Genomic DNA, 14,282 nt, shown 5'->3' with positions numbered 1-14,282 from the left:
TCATCCCACCCTGGAAGCACCAAATGAATCCTAACTGAACACAGTCACCCTGGGCCAGGGGTTGTAAAGCAGTTGCAAAACCAGGCTCCTTTGGTAGAGCTTTTTAAGTTAAAAGGTTGCTGATGCATTACTTTTCGCTTTACATCTGAAATCCACTACACCTTCCTCTAGCTGAATTGCAATCTGAAGAAAAATAGCATGGGCCCACACCTTTGTGTGATGGCCCTGCACATTACATGGACATCATTCAGCTCTTATTGAGCACTGTTTCTCTTTAATGTGCTGACGAAAATCAGTCAGTAAGAACTGTTCTGTTAGAGGTCAAAGTACAGTTATGTGGGATGTTTTGTTTTTTTTTAGTTATATGTTTTTGAGACTGTGGGCTGTACCTTCAATTAAATGACATATTATTGACAGTTTACACTATCCAAATCTACATGTACAAAGCATATAAGTGGGTCATGGGTCATTGTGGCCCCTTACAAGACTAAGAAGGAAGGTTATCTTCTAAAGAAGTCTGGTTAATGCAGATACACAGCACATTAAAGTGGAGGGAGGAGGCCCAAGTAGGTAAAGAAAAATTTTATATTTGAATTATGTTTAAATCGTCCTGCCATAAAATATGAACTTTCATCAGATGTTATTTGGGATATGGAGTTGTACAAGAGATCTGCACAGTTAAGTTGAAACTTAAAGTAAAAATACCTGTAATAAGGAACTTGGCTAGCATTTTCAGAGGCCAAGCACATAATCCCATTTAATCAACTTTGTCCTAAGTTACACAGTTGTGTGGATTTAAGGTTTATCTGATATTAAAATTGGTGTATAACACTAAATTAAACCACTTTTTTAAAGGATTATGTTTTAAAAAAAATTTAGCAAACTCTTTATCTACTCTCAATGGAGAGTGTAAGCTGTTAATGCTCTTTTGGTGTTAACTCCTTTGAAAAAAATCCACTTAAAGTAAACATCAAGACAGGGTCTTGAGAAAATGGTCACCAGATAATTTCATGTTATTCGGTTGTACTGGGGTTTTTTGTTTTTGTATTCAGAAATTGTGGAGAAGAAGGAAGGAAAGGTTTATTTCAAGGTTTCTGTAGAAATTTCAATTTTGTGATTCTGTCCTGTATAATAAGATGCCTTAAAATCTAGAAAAGGGAATTATGTATAAATGCATTTGGTTACAGACAAGACTGAGTTAGGCTGCCTCTGCCCAGACAATTCTTACATAAAATACCATAGGGAAACTGCTTGGGATCAGTTCAGTTCAATTCAGTCGCTCAGTCACGTCCGACTCTTTGCGACCCCATGCATCGCAGCACACCAGGCCTCCCTGTCCATCACCATCTCCCGGAGTTCACTCAGACTCATGTCCATCGAGTCGGTGATGCCATCCAGCCATCTCATCCTCTGTCATCCCCTTCTCCTCCTGCCCCCAATCCCTCCCAGCATCAGAGTCTTTTCCAATGAGTCAACTCTTCGCATGAGGTGGCCAATGTACTAGAGTTTCAGCTTTAGCATCATTCCTTCCAAAGAAATCCCAGGGCTGATCTCCTTCAGAATGGACTGGTTGGATCTCCTTGCAGTCCAAGTGGCTCTCAAGAGTCTTCTCCAACAGCACAGTTCAAAAGCATCAATTCTTCAGCGCTCAGCTTTCTTCACAGTCCAACTCTCACATCCATACATGACCACTGGAAAAACCATAGCCTTTACTAGACTGTTCAGTTATCTACAATATTTGTTTTTAAATTTTTGTTGAAAATCTCCCCCCCTCCCCCCGAAGGAACTACTAAACTTTTGCTAATAAGATATATGTAACTGACCTTTAATCCTTTTGATTGCGAGGAAGCTCAGAGCTAAAAATTCTTTGTATGGTTTTAATTTCTCGCTTTCTTTTTCTTTTATTTTCCCTGATCCAGATTCCCTATTAGTATTTATAGTTTATCATTTGTTTTATTGCATTGTTTATTGTCATTGCTTCAAATCCTCTTTACAACATAGCCAACTCATTGGAAAAAACTCTGGTGCTGGGAAAGACTGAGAGCAAGAGGAGGAGCGGCAACAGAGGAATAGGTAGGTGGTTGAGTGGCATCACTGACTCAATGGATATGAATTTGAGCAAACTCAGGGAGATAGTGAAGGACAGGGAAGCCTGGCTTGCTGCAGTTCATGGGGTCTTAAAGAGTTGGACATGACTTAGCGACTAAATAACAGAATGCTATTCTTAAAAGCATGCTTGATAGAACTACTGATGTTTAACCTGCTAAATCACGTCAGGCGTGTTCCACTCTGTGCGACCCATAGATGGCAGCCCACCAGGCTCCCCCGTCCCTGGGATTCTCCAGGCAAGAACACTGGAGTGGGTTGCCATTTCCTTCTCCAATGCATGAAAGTGAAAACTGAAAGTGGAAGTCGCTCAATCGTGTCTCCTAGCGACCCCATGGACTGCAGCCCACCAGGCTCGTCCGTCCATGGGAGTTTCCAGGCAAGAGTACTGGAGTGGGTCACCAGTGCCTTCTCTGATGTTTAACCTAGTGAATTGGAAACCTAGAGGAACTGTAGCAGTCCTTGGATATTTGAACCACTGTGTGGAAAAATGACTACACATGTTGTGAATAGTTTCCAGAGGTCAAGACAAGCATTTAGGATAACAGGTTTGTATTTAATGGCAGGAGAAGTGTGTCATTTAATAAAATGATCTGGGTCTTTGGAATTAGTCAAACTTGGGTTTCGGCCCTAATACACTTTCTAATTGTGTGAATTTTAGTGAGTAATTTAATATTTAACCTCAGTTAACTCATCTGTAAATTGGGGGAGTTATATATATTTTAACTACCTCAGGGAGTCTGAAGATTTACTGATCTGGTGTGCATAAAAGTGCCTTATACAATGCCTGACAAACAGCCCCTCAGAAAGCTATTTTGTACAGATAAAATATTTCTTAATTTTATATAAATGTCACATAGATGCATTAAACTTTTTCTCTAATACATCCAGTTCCCCATACTAAGAAGCAGTATCATGACTAGAAAGTTGGCAAAGAACAAAAGAATATGTTCTGGCAATGGCCGTATAAATTATAGGTGAAATATTATTGTTGCCAAACTCTGTATTGATGTTGTTCAGTTGCCCAGTCGTATCCAACTCTTTGTAACCCCCATGGACTGCAGCTCACCAGGCCTCCCTGTCCCTCACCATCTGAAGTTTGCCCAAGTTTATGTCCATTGCATCAGTGAGGCCATCCAGCCATCTCATCCTCTGATGCCCTTTTCTCCTTCTGCCCTCAATCTTTCCCAGCATCAGGGACTTTTCCAATGAGTCAGCTGTTCACATCAGGTGACCAAAATACTGGAGCTTCAGCATCAGTCCTTCCATTGAGTATTTAAGATTGACTGGTTTGATCTCCTTGCCATCTGAGGAACTCTCAGAAGTCTTCTCCAGCACCACAGTTCAAAGGCATCAATTCTTTGGCACTCTGCCTTCTTTACAGTCCAGCTCTCACAGCCATAGGTGACTACTGGGAAGACCATAGCCTTGACTCTGCAGACCTTTGTCAGCAGCGTAATGTCTCTGCTTTTCAACATAATGTCTAGGTTTGTCATAGCTTTCCTGCCAAGAAGCAATTGTCTTCTGATTTCATGGCTGCAGTCACCATCTGCAGTAATTTTAGTATCCAGGAAGAGGAAATCTGTCACTACTTCCATCTTTTCGCCTTCTGTTTGCCATGAAGTAATGGGATTGGATGCTATGTCTTAGTTTTTTTCAATATTTAGTTTTAAGGCAGCTCTTTCATTCTCCTTTACTCTCATCAAGAGGCTCTTTAGTTTCTCTCTGCTTGCTGCCATTAGAGTGGTATCATCCACATATCTGAAGTTGTTGATGTTTCTCCTGCCTATCTTAATTCCAGCTTGTAACTCATCCAGCCCAACATGTGCTCAGGATATAGGTTAAATAAACAGGGTGACAGCAGACAGCCCTGTCACATTCCTTTCTCAATCCTGACCCAATCAGTTGTTCCATACTGTTCTAACTGTTGCTTCTTGACCCGCTACAGGTTTCTCAGGAGACAAGTAAGACGGTCTGGGATTCCTGTCTCTTTAAGAGCTTTCCACAGTTTGTTGTGATCCACATAGTCAAATGCTTTAGCATAGTCAATAAAACAGAGGTAGATGTTTTTCTGGAATTCTCTTGCTTTCTCTATGATCCGTTGGCAGTTTGATCTCTGGTTCCTCTGCCTTTTTTAAACCCAGCTTGGACATCTGGAAGTTCTTGGTTCATGTAATGCTGAAGCCTAGCATGCAAGATTTTAAGCATGACCTTACTAGCATGGGGGCTTCCCAGGTGGTACTAGTGGTAAAGTATCCACTTGCTAATGCAGCAGATGCAAGAGACCAGGGTTTGATCCCTCAGTCAAGAAGATCCCCTAGAGAAGGAAATGGCAACCCACTCTAGTATTCTTGCCTGGAAAAATCCCATGGACAGAGGAGCCTGGTGGGCTACAGTCCATGGAGTTGCAGAGTCGTACACGACTGAGCACTTGTTGTTTTTTTTTTTACTAGCTTGGGAGATGAGTGCAATTGTCCGATGATTTGAACATTCTTTAGTACTACCCTTCTTGGGAACTGGGATGAGGATTGACCTTTTCCAGACCTGTGGCCACTGCTGGGTCTTACAGATTTCCTGACATACTGAGTACAACACTTTGATAGCATCATTCTTTAGGGTTTTGAATAGCTCTACTGGAATTCCATCGCATCCATTAGCTTTATTGACAGCAGTAATTCTTAAGGCCGACTTGACTTCACATTCTAGAATGTCTGGCTCTGGGTGGCTGATCACATCATCGTAGTTATCTAGGTTATTAAGATGTTTTTTGTACAGTTCTTCTATGTATTCTTTCCGTCTCTTCTTGATCTCTTCCATGTTTACTAGGTCTCTACCATTACTATGGTCATATAAATTATAGGTAAAATATTATTGTTGCCAAAATATTAGCTCTCTGTACACCAATGTCAAATAGAAATATGGAGACAGAATTTTGAATGAAAGAGTATAGCTTTATTTCTTTGCCAGGCAAAGAGGAAACATCTCAACAACTGTACCCCCTTCTCTGGGGAATAAGGAGAGGTCTTAAGGGCTCATGGTCAGGGGTATGTGATAAAGATTAAGGCAGTCTTGCATTCTTCTTTCTTCTGCAAAGTTTCAAATGGCCTCAACACTGGATCTGGTCCTCCAAGGTTATCAGCTTATGACCTTTCTGAATTGAAGAATGCTACAAGGGAGTGTTACAAGGGTGTTGGCAGGGGGAGCGGGGGAGGCCAGGTGCAAGATACAATTCACATGGAGAGTAACTAAGGAATTACTTTGTGAAGGACAAGGCTTGTTATGGGCACTATAGATTAGAAACAGCTGAAGTAAAACCAGGATTGCTTAACTCCCATGGCCCTATTCTTGGGGGTTTTTATAGCCGTTTACTTCGTTTCCCTTGTTTGTCAGCATTAAAAAAATCACATTTTCCATTTCTGTTGTAACAAATTCCCCACTGCTGGTTTATTTGCTCCATTTCGATGGAGAAAGAGAATCAGGTATCGTTCTTGTTTGGCTTAGGACAAAACTTCAGTTTTACTCCATTTGACAAATATCAGCTGTCCAGCCTGGGGGCCCATCTGTCTCCAACCTTATTATCTTTGTACACAAAGTATGATCCTAATAGAATTGTTATGAGGATGAAATGGGAATACATATAGAACATTCAAAATTTTGTCTAGCACATAGTAATTTCTCAAAATTTTGGCCTCTCTCCACCACCTACTCCTGCAATTTAGATCTCCTCAGTCTCCGAGGCTTCCTGGCCAAAATGGTAATGGTCATTTTGCCCTTTACTATGCCGTCATAGTAACTTTGGCTTTGTAAGATCTGCCTGTATTCATCTTGTTTGTAAAAACTCATGAACTTCTTTGGTTGCTCTCATTTTCCTGTTTGCTGGCCTGACTGAGGTCTTTTTCCCAAAACAGGTGACTCTACTTGAATTTTCCAGCTGAAGAATATGTAGTACCTTTAAAGGTAAATGAAAACGGAGACAAAATCATTTAAGTGTGCTAGTTACAAAAGAAAACTTGGCAATATTTAGTAAGTTGCTGCTGCTGCTAAGTCACTTGAGTCATATCCAACTCTGTGCAACCCCATAGACGGCAGTTATCTGCATGCAAAGAACTGACTCATGGGGGACACAGCAGTGTGATCCTCTTGTCAGGGAAAAGCATATAAATAGGATTTATCAGAGACAAGAGGGAAAAAAGTCTTTTTTTGAGTAAACTGCTGATTAACTGCAGCTAGGTGGAGTTATTAATTTGTTTCAGGCAATAAGTAGCATTTTAAGTTCTGAAACTAGATTTTGTCAACGAAGCAAGAGTTGATCAAACTTTTGCCTGCCAAACTCTGAAATTTATTTAGTGAAGAACTGACTATAAAGTATTGGAAGGATTCATGTTTACTGTTTAGTTACCAAGATACCTAGAAAGCCATATTCATAATTATAAAGTTGTTTGGGGAACATGCAATTTAATAGTAAAGGGAGGTCCTTGAGGATTATTTGATCCAGGTTTGGACACAGTGATGTACACAGGCTTCCCCTAAAATCCACCAAACTATCATTCCTTATTTGGCTGCTCTTTTTCTAAGCTCATGTATTAATCTCCCCCTTCTAATTAATGTTATCCTATAAATTGGTTAGAGTTTTTTTACCCACAGAATTGTTTTCCTGTCATCATATTTCAGTTGCCTTGATTGGGCTTGGCTTTTTCCTAATCTCAGGCACTTTGTCATCTCTTCCATTTTTCAGATAAAGAATTGAGTTACTTATTATGAAAAACATAATGTTGATACAATAATGAATAATGTGTCCTTCATACTTACAGACTTTTAAAAATATTATGCAAATATATAGATTCATTATGTGAATGTTTGACTGTTGATATGAATTTTTCATCACTTTTGAGTACTTTATTGCTTCTGTTTAGGTTAGCAGTGATGAGCACGCTGGAATTAAAGGCAGACAAGATGCTGAAAGTTCAATTTGTGGGAGATGATGATGTTCTTAATCACATTCTTGATAGAGAAGGAGGTACTAAATAATTATATAATGGAAGGGATGTTTATTTAATGATTATGTATTTCACTTTTAAAAATCTAATCATCTATTTTGAAAATATAGCACAAAGTATTTGATTTAGTAAGACTGCAAATAAATACTACCTTAATTTTTAGTTTATTCTATTAAAAATGTATTAAAAATAGGGGACTCCCCTGATGGTCCAGTGGTTGAGATTCTAACATTAAAAAAAAATTAAACAAAAATAATAAAACCTCACCTCATATGAAATGTTCAGCAGTGGTGTTAAGTGATAAGATAACCATCCACTGTAATGAAAATGTATAGTTATTTTGAGCCCCCAAAATATATAATTTCGAGGTTTTTTTTTTAACTTATACCAACTTACACAAACTGTGATTTCTCTTGAATCAAAGAGAAAATACCGAATTTTTTTTCAGCTTTTAAATAATGACAATGAAATAGTGTAGTTTATTTATTTAGCTGTAATGTTTACATTGAAAAGAATTTATACCTGTCATGTTCTAATTCTTTGAATGTTTATATAGGACCTAAAATAAAAAAGGAGCGAGCCCAGCTTTTGGTCAACACACAAAAAATAATAAAGAAGCCAGAAAATGAGTTGGAGGAAGATGACCAAGAAGTTTTAAAAGATCAGAACTATGTTGAAGTTTTAGGACAAGATGTTCAAGGTATTTGCAGGGTAGGGGTGGTGGAGTTGGGAATGTACCCTCAAATTTCTGCAGGTAGCTGAAATTGCTTTGCAGCTTATGTAAAAGTAGTCCTATTGGTTAGGTAGCATTTTGCTACAATTTTTTCAATTTTTTAAATTATAAAATACACATGTTAATAACAATATTTACCATCTTTACCAATTTAAGTGTACAATTATATTAAATATATTCATAATATTGTGCTATCATCACCATTGTCCACCTCCAAAACACTTTTTATCTGGTGTGCTGTATTCTCATCAGAAAAGCATTCCTTCAGATTCTTTCTCCGCAGCTGGAAAGATTGAAACACTGAGTTTCTACTATAGACTTTTTAATAAACAACTAGTCTTGTTCTTACTTTAAGAAAGATAGAGTCTATTGACCTAGCACTCTAAATATATTTTTTAAAAGATATTTGTACTTTTAATCAAATTAGTTAGAAGTACAAATATCTTTTAAAAAATATATTTGATATTTGGCAAAACTAATACAATATTGTAAAGTTTAAAAATAAAATAAAATTTAAAAAAATAAAAAAATGAAATAATTTCATAAAACAAGTCACTTTATTATTATCTTGATCATCTTTACAGAAATAGATAGCAGGATTATTCCAAGAAGTAATGTGTTCCAACTAGGCATGCTAATGTTATGTTTTTTATACCTAAGCCAGATTCCTGCCAGATTATGCTTAAAAATGTTAGGCTTGAATTATAATTTACTTAAAAATGTTTACTTAAAATTTAAGTAAGTTATAATTTACTTAAAAATGTTAGGCTTGAATTATAATTTACTTAAGACTCAAAGAGCACAGATTTATATTACAGTGCAAGGAGCACGGACCTACTTAAGTTGACTTAAAAAAAAATTAAGATCAAGGAACAAAATCAGTACTGTTGGGCACTAGGGACATTGGATCTAGGAGCAGGGTTTTTGCTATCTCAGATCTTCTGGCCTCCCTCATGTCATCTCTGTGCGTCAGTTCTGTTCTGTCTATGCTGCCTGCCTCCCTAATGTACATGTCTTCTACTGTCTCATACTTGACTTATAAGTGGTCATTGTGACTACTCCTGACCTTTTTGTCACTTCTTGAGTGATACTGCTTTTGGATTTTTTCCCAGTGTTAAATGACATGGTGCAAAAAATGACCACTACCCCTCAGTAGGCTTAGCAGGCAGGGTAGAGTGTCATAAAAGTGTCCCTAACTAGACAGTTGACTCTTTTAGCAGTTGTTATTTTTAAAGGGAAAATTAAAGAATGAAATTAAGTCAGGGTCTTTGTTGAGAGAGAGAACTTCTATCATATGACTGTTTTTGAATGTATTTTTGTGTATCTGTGAATAACATGTTTTCTGTGTTTTAAAATTTAAACAGTATCATGGTCTATTGTGTATTTTAAACATTTTATTTATAAACACATATTGTTGAACCTTTATGCAAGACAGTGAGGGGTACATATCCTAAGTTTTTAGGTAAAATTTTACCATTTTTTTCTGTTAATTAACCTCACCCATTTTTCTTGCATTCTTTTTTTATGTTGCATTTTTTCTTTCAGAATCCTTGAAAAATGGCTCTGCTACAGATGGTGGGAATAAAGTTTATCCTTTTCAGAATAGAAAACACCCTGAAAAGATGGCTAAATTAGGTATGTTGCTTTTCTGATTTCTGTAATGATTATTCATCTTTTCTAAGACGGTGTGTTTAACCACATTTCCCACAGTTATCACCCCATTGCTTTCACTAAAAGAATGACGAGGGATGTCATTTTATATTACATATTCAACATACTTAAAGTCATTAGTATTTTTCATACTCAGATGTCTTCTGTTCTTAGCTAGGTTCTAAGCTTATAGAAACCCTGTCTTAGATAACTTCCCGCAACATCTAGCACAGGTTCTTAACATTTACTTCTTTTGTTAAGTGAGTGACTTAAGTTGCACAGAAATATTCTGAATTTATTGAAAATAAGAGTTTTACACTATATGTAGAAGAAAAATGTTGTTTGTACTAGAGAAAATTATTTATATAAAATTGTTAAGAATGAGCTGTTCTAATATTTTTCTTACCCAGGTTACCACTTATACTAATTACACATGAATTACTGAGTTTCAAAGAACTATAGTTAGATCCTGTGGCATGAGGGATCATCAGTTTTGACAGTTTTGAGGCAAGGAAATAACATGTGAAAGCACTTTAAAATTAAGGCGGCCCATAAGTATATGAAAGCTTGAGAATACCAAAAAGTTAAGAGCAAAAGGATAATAATTAACTGCCTGGCAAAATGTAGTTGTCTGTATTAATATAAAAAGACTTATAATCTATAATTGTAGAACATCTATATATATATGTCTTAGGTGGCATATTTTTATATAGTCATTGTAACCAAAGATCATTTAAACATTCAAGGTTAAAAAAAAAAAATCACACATGTTGAGTGTTAAAACTGATGAGGGACATATAAAAAGTAATTATATTGGTAAGATCTGTGTTTCTGAACATAATAAAATTTAAACATTTGCAAAATTCAGTTTTCTGAAACATACTACATGGATCATTAATTTTGAATCTAACATGGCACATACAATAATTTACACTAATTGAGGTTTTTCTTAGAGTTTATTATCTACATCAAGAAATTTAAAAAAAAATTTATACAAAAAAACTTATTATTTCCCTGGTAGTCCAGTGGTTAGGACTCTGCACTCCCCGTGCAGGGGGCACAGATTCCGATCCCTAGTTGGGGAACTAAGATCCCACAGGCTGTACCATTAGGCCAAAAAAAATGAAAAGAAAATAGGTACTAACCTATAGTAGAGGAAATATTCAGGATCCTCAGGGGCATCCTTGCCAGCAAGCCAGGTGCAGTGAAGGGAAACTTAGTATGACCATCAGTTCAGTTCAGTCGCTCAGTCGTGTCCGACTCTTTGCGACCCCATGAATCGCAGCACGCCAGGCCTCCCTGTCCATCACCAACTCCCGGAGTTCACCCAGACTCACGTCCATCGAGTCAGTGATGCCATCCAGCCATCTCATCCTCTGTCGTCCCCTTCTCCTCCTGCCCCCAGTCCCTCCCAGCATCAGAGTCTTTTCCAATGAGTCAACTCTTTGCATGAGGTGGCCAAAGTACTGGAGTTTCAGCTTTAACGTCACTCCTTCCAAGAACACCCAGGGCTGATCTCCTTCAGAATGGACTGGTTGGATCTCCTTGCAGTCCAAGTGGCTCTCAAGAGTCTTCTCCAACACCACAGTTCAAAAGCATTAATTCTTCGGCGCTCAGCCTTCTTCACAGTCCAACTCTCACATCCATACATGACCACAAGAAAAACCATAGTCTTGACTAGACGAACCTTTGTTGGCAAAGTAATGTCTCTGCTTTTGAATATGCTATCTAGGTTGGTCATAACTTTCCTTCCAAGGGGTAAGCGTCTTTTAATTTCATGGCTGCAGTCACCATCTGCAGTGATTTTGGAGCCCAGAAAAATAAAGTCTGACACTGTTTCCACTGTTTCCCCATCTATTTCCCATGAAGTGATGGGACCGGATGCCATGATCTTGGTTTTCTGAATGTTGAGCTTTAAGCCAACTTTTTCACTTTCCACTTTCACTTTCATCAAGAGGCTTTTTAGTTGCTCTTCAGTTTCTGCCATAAGGGTGGTGTCATCTGCATATCTGAGGTTATTGATATTTCTCCCGGCAATCTTGATTGCAGCTTGTGCTTCTTCCAGTCCAGCGTTTCTCATGATGTACTCTGCATAGAAGTTAAATAAGCAGGGTGACAATATACAGCCTTGACGTACTCCTTTTCCTATTTGGAACCAGTCTGTTGTTCCATGTCCAGTTCTAACTGTTGCTTCCTGACCCGCATACAGATTTCTCAAGAGGCAGATCAGGTGGTCTGGTATTCCCATCTCTTTCAGAATTTTCCACAGTTTATTGTGATCCACACAGTCAAAGGCTTTGGCATAGTCAATAAGGCAGAAATAGATGTTTTTCTGGAACTCTCTTGCTTTTTCCATGATCCAGCGGATGTTGGCAATTTGATCTCTGGTTCCTCTGCCTTTTCTAAGACCAGCTTGAACATCAGGAATTTCACGGTTCACATATTGCTGAAGCCTGGCTTGGAGAATTTTGAGCATTACTTTACTAGCGTGTGAGATGAGTGCAATTGTGTGGTAGTTTGAGCATTCTTTGGCATTGCCTTTCTTTGGGATTGGAATGAAAACTGACCTTTTCCAGTCCTGTGGCCACTGCTGAGTTTTCCAAATTTACTGGCATATTGAGTGCAGCACTTTCACAGCATCATCTTTTAGGATTTGGAAGAGCTCAACTGGAATTCCATCACCTCCTCTAGCTTTGTTCGTAGTGATGCTTTCTAAGGCCCACTTGACTTCACATTCCAGGATGTCTGGCTCTAGGTCAGTGATCACACCATAGTGATTATCTGGGTCATGAAGATCTTTTTTGCACAGTTCTTCTGTGTATTCTTGCCATCTCTTCTTAATATCTTCTGCTTCTGTTAGGTCCATACCATTTCTGTCCTTTACTGAGCCCATCTTTGCATGAAATGTTCCCTTTGTATCTCTAATTTTCTTGAAGAGATCTCTAGTCTTTCCCATTCTGTTGTTTTCCTCTATTTCTTTGCATTGATCGCTGGAGAAGGCTTTCTTATCTCTTCTTGCTATTCTTTAGAACTCTGCATTCAGATGCTTATATGTAAAATTATTTCTGCAGTTTTCGTGATGTAAGTTAAATACACAGTTAAGGTTCTAGGAGACCCTAGATGGTAAAAAATAAAAAGACCAAATGAATTTATTTACAAAACAGAAATAGACTCACAGAAATAGATAACTACTTATGTTTACGAAAAGGAAAAGTTGGGGGAAGGATAAATTAGGAATTTGGAATTAACAGATACACACTAATACATAGAAAATAGATAAACAACAAGGATTTATAGCACAGGAAACTATATTCAATATTTTGTAATAACCTGTATGTGAAAAGAATCTGGAAAAAAAACCAGAATCACTTTGCTGTGTACCTGAAACTAACACACCATTTTAAATCAACCGTACTTCAATAAAAAAATTAAAAATTTTTTGATCTGTAAAAATGACTGAATTCTATGTTACATCTCTGAGAAACCAGAGGAAAATCCTGAAATAATTATTAGAGGAAAGATCAGATAGACACCAACGGAGAAGACAATGGCACCCCACTCCAGTACTCTTGCCTGGAAAATCTCATGGGCGGAGGAGCCTGGTAGGCTGCAATCCATGGGGTCGCTAAGAGTTGGACACGACTGAGCAACTTCACTTTAACTTTTCACTTTCATGCACTGGAGAAGGAAATGGCAACCCACTCTAGTGTTCTTGCCTGGATAATCCCAGGGACGGGGGAGCCTGGTGGGCTGCCGTCTATGGGGTCGCACAGAGTCGGACACGACTGAAGCGACTTAGCAGCAGCAGCAGCAGATAGACACCAAAGCCAAAATGAAACCCTAAGGCCAGTGGGGCATTGGAGAAAGAGGAGAACTAATAGTGAAAAGAATAATGGAACCTTAGTGGAATCATCAAGTAGAAGTTCCCTGAGTGTGTACTTAACATCCACAAAGCTGCAGTGATACACATCTTCTATCTGTATGCACTGTGAGGAACTTAAGTATTGTTATGATAGGCATTTCTCTCACCACATCTGAAAGAAATATGCAGTCATGAAAAGGTAGTTTTTTGGATAATATGACTGACCATACTTTCCAAAAGTCTGTGTTTAGTTATGATGCTCTTTGACTCATTACCTATTGTTGCTAATTGGGTTTACATCTAAACATATCGATAAAATAAAATGCCTTCATATTTTTAAATAAGTGATCGGTCAGAAAATCGATATTACTCTGAGTGTAAAAGATGATTAAGTATAATTGCACTAACCAAGATATAGTTGGGCTAGAAATTGAGTAGGAGTTAGTTTAGAAGGCTTTGTGAGCTACATAGAACATTTGTGAAATTGAAATTAGTTTGGTCATATAAAATCTGATGAGAAGTTATTTTTAGGCAGAGAGAAATTTTTTTAATATTTTATTTTTTTAATTAATTGATTTTTGGCTGCACTGGGTCTTCATTGCTGTGCTCAGGCTTTCTCTAGTTGCAGTGCACAGGCTTCTCCTTGCGGCGTCTTCTCTTGTAGAGCACAAGCTCTCGAGTGTGCAGGCTTAAGTAGTTGCAGCACGTGGGCTCAGTAGTTGGGGCTCAAGGGCTCTAGTGTGTGGGCTCAGTGGTTGTGGTGCATGGGCTTCAGTTGCTTTGGGACATGTGGAACCTTCTCAGACCAGGGATTGAACATATGTCCCCTGCATTGGCAGGTGGATTCTTATCCACTGCGCCACCAGGTAAGTCCCAAAGAGAAGTTTTACTTTAAAATTTTGACTATGTTGCAGATCACTCGTTGTGTAAATAT

At 38.1% G+C, this 14,282-nt stretch overlaps 2 protein-coding genes across 6 annotated transcripts in view; both read left to right on the top strand.

Moving 5' to 3' along the window:
- Positions 1-14,282, top strand: part of PPIL3 (peptidylprolyl isomerase like 3) — a 119,178-nt gene that overhangs the window by 49,089 nt on the left and 55,807 nt on the right. The gene's annotated exons all lie outside the window — the stretch shown is intronic.
- ORC2 (origin recognition complex subunit 2) overlaps positions 1-14,282 on the top strand; it is a 39,863-nt gene that overhangs the window by 685 nt on the left and 24,896 nt on the right. The window contains exons 2-6 of one of the 5 annotated variants that reach the window (XM_055573068.1): positions 2,002-2,073; positions 6,015-6,063; positions 7,020-7,123; positions 7,660-7,803; positions 9,382-9,471. In XM_055573068.1, the coding sequence (XP_055429043.1) occupies positions 7,030-7,123; positions 7,660-7,803; positions 9,382-9,471 (328 nt within the window). In that variant the 5' untranslated portion in view covers positions 2,002-2,073; positions 6,015-6,063; positions 7,020-7,029. Of the gene's footprint in view, positions 1-2,001; positions 2,074-2,580; positions 2,655-5,435; positions 5,586-5,675; positions 5,861-6,014; positions 6,064-7,019; positions 7,124-7,659; positions 7,804-9,381; positions 9,472-14,282 lie in introns of those variants that run through there. The other 4 variants (XM_055573071.1, XM_055573069.1, XM_055573070.1 and 1 more) reach the window with 4 other exon arrangements.

The sequence above is a fragment of the Bubalus kerabau genome, chromosome 3, assembly GCF_029407905.1.
Source record: "Bubalus kerabau isolate K-KA32 ecotype Philippines breed swamp buffalo chromosome 3, PCC_UOA_SB_1v2, whole genome shotgun sequence".
NCBI classification, from domain to species: Eukaryota; Metazoa; Chordata; class Mammalia; order Artiodactyla; family Bovidae; genus Bubalus; species Bubalus kerabau.
Note: the sequence above shows the minus strand (reverse complement) of the source record. Positions and strands in the feature narration are given on the sequence as shown.